At 27.2% G+C, this 5,905-nt stretch overlaps 1 protein-coding gene across 1 annotated transcript; it reads left to right on the forward strand.

Moving 5' to 3' along the window:
• The first annotated feature begins 238 nt into the window (after positions 1 to 238).
• On the forward strand, positions 239 to 3,895 carry LOC112680921 (COP9 signalosome complex subunit 3). The gene is made up of 7 exons (XM_025551162.1): positions 239 to 592; positions 1,248 to 1,511; positions 1,575 to 1,795; positions 2,133 to 2,482; positions 2,548 to 2,707; positions 2,762 to 2,875; positions 3,599 to 3,895. Exons 1-7 carry the CDS (start codon positions 532 to 534, stop codon positions 3,740 to 3,742), a joined length of 1,314 nt encoding a protein of 437 aa, XP_025406947.1. The 5' UTR covers positions 239 to 531; the 3' UTR covers positions 3,743 to 3,895.
• Positions 3,896 to 5,905: the final 2,010 nt, after the last annotated feature.

Consider the following 5,905-nt stretch of genomic DNA (forward strand, 5'->3'; position numbering starts at 1 on the left):
CAACATCCGTGCGAGCCAAACGTTCTACGACCGGTCTATGTCGACCATAGATATTAAACATAGTTTATATCTATGATGTCGACGGCTACTGAACTACTAGAGTACTCTAGTGTTCACGGTCGACCCGTACGGCCACCCATCTTATCGCTTACCGAGATAAACGGTACTGCTAACTGCGGTCGCGGTTATTGCACATAATTTATACATTGCACTCGTTCCGGTGGTCAGAAAGCGTTTTTTAGGTTATGAAAACCCGTATTCTCTGTCTCATCCGGAACAAAAATATTACGACTATTTACTGATTAGTGGCAATACAATTGTTTAAGTTTTTCAATTTTTTTTCTAATTTTTTTTTTCACATTCCTTTATCGCGTTTATGTTTTCGAAATATTATTATGAACTTTGATACATGTGTCTTTTTCCACGCAAAACACCTTCGCTTTACCTCCTCATCGTCTCAATAGATTCTTTCGTCGCGTAGACATTTTTCTTTTACGTCGGTGTTACAATTTAGTTTGCAAACAAAATAACATGGACAGCGCAATAGCGGTCCCACAACTAGATCAGTTTGTTTTGACCGTCAGAAACCTGGGTGAGTACATCACATTACTCCTCCAGTTTACTTCTAATGTTCCGTTTGATTGCCTCCAATGTATCTCCAAATATTGTGACTCACTAACAGTACATGCCTACTACTCTTAATCATTCACTTGTTGATTCGTTCAACAAACAAACACAATCAGTTTTTATTGTTCATTTATTTAAAATTTATGATTTGACGGGTTATTTCATTAATTTATTATGTACTGCTCTGAACTGTATAACGCTCATAAAGCATAATGTATAATTAACATGCACTATTTATTAGGTTTACAAACTACTGATGTATTAGTTTATTGTATACCATACAATAAGTATATGCTTTACTTTTATATTTATGTCTGTTTACTACCTGAGGGAATGGTGATTAAAACATAAGCTGATAAATCAAGTTCATTATTTATAAGAGACAATAGTTTAGTTTGTTTAAATTGTGTATGCAAATAATTAGGTCTGTTTAATTTCCATCAAATGCTTCATCAGTAAAATTTTATTTGTTTACAAATAATACTTGTTATCAGTCACAACATTGAATAATACGCACTACACCAATTCTTTATTTATATTACTTGTATTAATTTTCAAATTTATTTAAAAACAATAATTTAAAACAATTGACCATTTAAACATTTATTATTATATTGTAGCTAGTGACAGTCAAGAACTAGCTGAGTATCTTGCAAAGCAATCAGAAACACTGCACAAGTATGTTTCTAATTTAGACAGTGTTCTTGAAGCACTTGATATTCATGAAAATTCAATCACAGTCCTTACTGTATTGGGCGTTAAAGCTACTGCACAAAAACCTGCTGATATACCAGGAGTTCAGTATCATACAGCAATAGCAACACAGATTAATGACTTTGTTACTACTGTCAGTGCTGAAGAACTAAGAATTTTATCCGACCCATGTAAGTTAATCACTCAATATGTTTGAAGATAGTTGTATTACTAAATTAAATCTTGTTTTTTAGTGGCCAATGTGATGAAATCTATGTTGACTAACCTCGGAGAAGTGGAGAAACCTATGTTTGCTATTCCGATTATAAGGCGTGCTATTTGTAAATTGCAGGAGAAACCATATCAATTAACTCAACTCCATTGTCTTTTGTGTCAAGCTTGTTTGATGTCGAATAATCTTAAGCCTGCATTAAGTATCCTTGATCAGGAAATATATGTATTAGGAACTGAATCAGTAAGTTTAATATTTATTTTTAATATTGCAGTTAACTTATACTATCACTTGCTTAGCATGTTAAATGGTTAATTAAATTATACTCTATAATTTTTTAATTCATTTATCTATTTTCAAATTTTAGTAATTTATCATGTTTAAGATTGTTTTACCTTTTTTTAATTGTAATGCTTTTCATTTTTACTTTAGTGTTTTTCCCCTTTTGTTACAATTTTAAGTTTTACTAAGCTATATAAATTTATTATTTCTGAAATTATACGGACCATAAGTAGTCATTTTTTCAATTTTTAATTACCATTAAAATAATTGAAATTATTGATGTAATTTTTCTTTCCAGCCTGGAGTTGTATTTGATCCAAAATTCTTTTTAAGTTATTACTATTTGGGTGGTGTTATCTACACAGCAATGAAAAATTATTCAAGAGCAATAACATTTTTTGAAATTGCTCTAACAACTTTACTTCCTGTGATGTCTCAAATCATGGTGGAATCTTACAAAAAATATGTTTTGGTCTCAATTATACATTTAGGAACCGTACCTTCACTTCCAAAATTATCACCGCCCCTTATTGAAAGAGTGCTCAAACCTGTGTGTCAAGCTTACTTGGATATAATACCAGCTTATCAAAGTGGTGATCCTAGTGAGTTACAAAGGACAATCACTAAGTACCATGATGTTTATCAAAGGTTTGTTTACATTTTGTAAGTTTTTATTCATAAAAGTTAATTGTTATTATTTATAAATAAATTAGAGACAAGAATAAAGGTTTAGTCAAACAAGTTGTCAAAGCACTTCACAGAAAAAATATACTTAAATTGACCAATACCTTTTTGAATATGTCAATTTCTGATTTAGCACAAAGAGTTAATCTTCCTAGCACAGCAGAAGCAGAAGAACATTTAATAGCTATGGTAATATTTCAGTAATATTTTGAAGTAAATGATAGTTATGGTTTTTAATTTTAGATTGAAGCTGGTGAAATATACGGCAAGATAAATCGTAAAGAAGGTACAATCATGTTTAATGATCCACCCAAGAAATTTGATGACCCGAATATTCTAAAAAAAATTCTAGATGAAGTAAGTTCATATATGTGCAATGGTGTGTTGAACTCCTTTTATGTAAGGAGCAAAGATTTTTACAAACCACATATCAACCAGTTTTTTAAAAACCCCTATGTACCAATACCGCTCGCTTCGGTAGGCATTGTCACTATAAAAAACATATTGAAATGATGTTTTGATTAATGTTACTGATGTAATCGGTATATATAAATAAATTTAATATGCTTAATAATAATGAAAAGCTTCATTGTAATACTAGTAATGCTACAGCTACATGCATACTTAATTTTATCAAGTCCCATAATTTTTTAACATTAATTAAAATAAACTATTGGCTAAATAAAACTTTATTTTTTAAACACCTGGTAATTATATATTATAGGTAACGTATAAGTGTATAAACAACATACTAAACGTATTACGTAGTAATATTTAAGTATTTTTTTTAGTAATAATTATTATGTATTACACTACTAAATATTATATATTACCTTTATATTATTATACTATTCTGTGTTGTGATATTTAGATATTATGTAGTCTATTGATGTTTGACGATTACAAATTAACAATTTTATTCATTGTGTAAGCAAAAGAGTACCTACCTAATTATTAACTACCCACTCCCAAAATATTGATAGAGCGGCCGATCCTTAAAAATATTGTCAACACGCCACTGTATATCTGTATATATATAAATTTAAAATTATGTTTTGTTAAAATTTTATAATTTTCCAGATTACAAGTAAAATATCATTTAGCAGTACTGTACGAATGATGGATGAAGATATCTTAGTAAATCCAACATTTGTTAAAAAGATAAGTAGTGAAGATGATGGATTATCAATAGGACAAGGTTCATCTAAGAGTTATCAAACATGAACAGTAATTATTAACAAGAAATTTAATATGTCTCGTCCAAAGTAAATTATTAGCACATTACCATGTGCATATTGTAAATTAGAATGTACTTTGAGCAATCTGTAATATATATTTTGTAGTGAAATTTCCAAGTAAAACTATTTATTTATGTAATTTTGGATTTCTACTTTATAGTACTGCTATCATAAAAATCTACGAACAATATTTGTATTTTGCATACAAACTTCATAAAATGATATGAAAGACCAAAGCATTTTCAATAATCAACTCTTTTACCATTGTGAATTACGACTTTAAATAATATTTTGATTTAATTGCTCTTAATAATATTACACAACTTATGTTGTAAGTAATATTTACTTCTTAAAAAATATTTTAAGTATTCTTTACTGCTTTATTTTTAACTATTACTATTAAAATTCTTTATTTTATCAAATGTCAAATAAAAAGTTTAATTCCTACATACAATTATTATAAATATATACTATATTTTATAAATAGAAATTTTGTATATAATTTTAGATTACTAACTTGTATGAAACGTAACATAATTGTTAGTTAAATTGTTGTATACAGGGTCATTCAAAATACATGTGTTATTAATCACTTAAGATTTATTATAATTATTTGGCATTTTTTAGTTTATACAATTTTAAGTCATTAGTTATACCCTATACATCAACATTTTATTTAATGAATAAATAGCTTAATATTTTTTAATTAAAAACAAGTAAAAATGCAGGTTTGTCATACTTATAATATTTATTTTAAATTATGTACTCATTGTTTATGTATAATAAACAGTAGTAAACTCAGTTTATATTTAACACATTTTTTATATATATATTGAATAACCTAATGAGTATGATTTATTTTTTAATTCTAGTATTTATTGCCTTTTTTTCATACCTACTAATAATAAATTTGATTTAGAATATAATGCATATATTAACTAGTATACATTTCACTATATCTTAATATAGTTATGTTTGATAAAAAAAATATGCACAACATTTCAATCTAAATAAAATTTTACTTTGTAAATTCTTAATTCATATTATAATTCATACCTTTAATTAAAAAACAAATATTATCTTTGTAATAATTTTATTAAAATTAAAATTCTATTTCCCTTTCTTTTTTTTTTTTACTAAAATATAGTTGCTAAAGTGGCAATGTAATATATAAATTACAAATATAAATATTTAACAAAAATAGAAACAAAAATTCTAAATAAATTTTATTTATCATTATATTTTTTCAGAGTATAAGTTATATAATATAAAACTATTAGCATTATATTACTTTAAAACGAAAAAACTTATTATTATAATTTACAGTCGATTATTTTATACAGAGCTAAAGATAATTTATACTTCAGTGATGTGATAGAATATTGATAAAACTATTTATTTTCATAAAATATAATTGGAAAACAAATATCAATCATATTTTTATGAATGAAAGCATTTTTATTATTTATTTATAAGCTTAAGTTAAAAAACAGTGATGTAATAACAAAACTTACTAATTAGATAGTGATGTATTGATTGGTTACTAGTATTCAAATGGTTCATAATGCAAATATTTAGATATTGATTAATAGGCTCATATTTTCATAAAAAATGTGGAGGAGCGTTCACGTGATAATTGTCTGTTTCCACCTCCCATGTACCGGCTGGCATATAACAACGTTTACAAGAACTCAACACTACATCTGAAATAACAACATTTCAATGGCCTATTAAAAATGATACATGTTATTGCCGCCGATATGTTGATAACAAAATAATTATTATCAAACCATGTACACTTCAATAATATGCATACCTGCAGCGTGCTCGTATGGCTGACACAACAACAGTGGCGTAGCTTGGGTATTGGCTGCCCGGGGCGGTAGAAAATTTGGCCGCCCTCTTAATTAGGTATTTCAATTTAATTTATACTATACATTATGTACATTAATTCTAGAGAACTTTTCGCCAAGAACAGTCATCATTATTTTGAATTATACAGGTTAAATTTTAAATAAAAAAGTTTATTTGTTTTACAATCACGTTTGTTAATACAAAAATTATTACTTCAACCATTGATATAACAGATTCAAAGGCATAGGCGTAACTGGGGGGTCGGTTAAGGGGATTAGCCCCCATAAATATTCCA

The sequence above is a fragment of the Sipha flava genome, unplaced genomic scaffold, assembly GCF_003268045.1.
Source record: "Sipha flava isolate LNK unplaced genomic scaffold, YSA_version1 18275_pilon_pilon, whole genome shotgun sequence".
NCBI classification, from domain to species: domain Eukaryota; kingdom Metazoa; phylum Arthropoda; class Insecta; order Hemiptera; family Aphididae; genus Sipha; species Sipha flava.

Excerpts from the sequence above, each read along its gene's own strand:
- LOC112680921 (XM_025551162.1), top strand. The coding sequence starts at position 532 with ATGGACAGCGCAATAGCGGTCCCACAACTAGATCAGTTTGTTTTGACC. Across the intron at positions 593-1,247 it reads TTTGACCGTCAGAAACCTGG|CTAGTGACAGTCAAGAACTA; the intron begins GTGAGTACATCA and ends ATTATATTGTAG. Across the intron at positions 2,708-2,761 it reads AAGAACATTTAATAGCTATG|ATTGAAGCTGGTGAAATATA; the intron begins GTAATATTTCAG and ends TTTTAATTTTAG.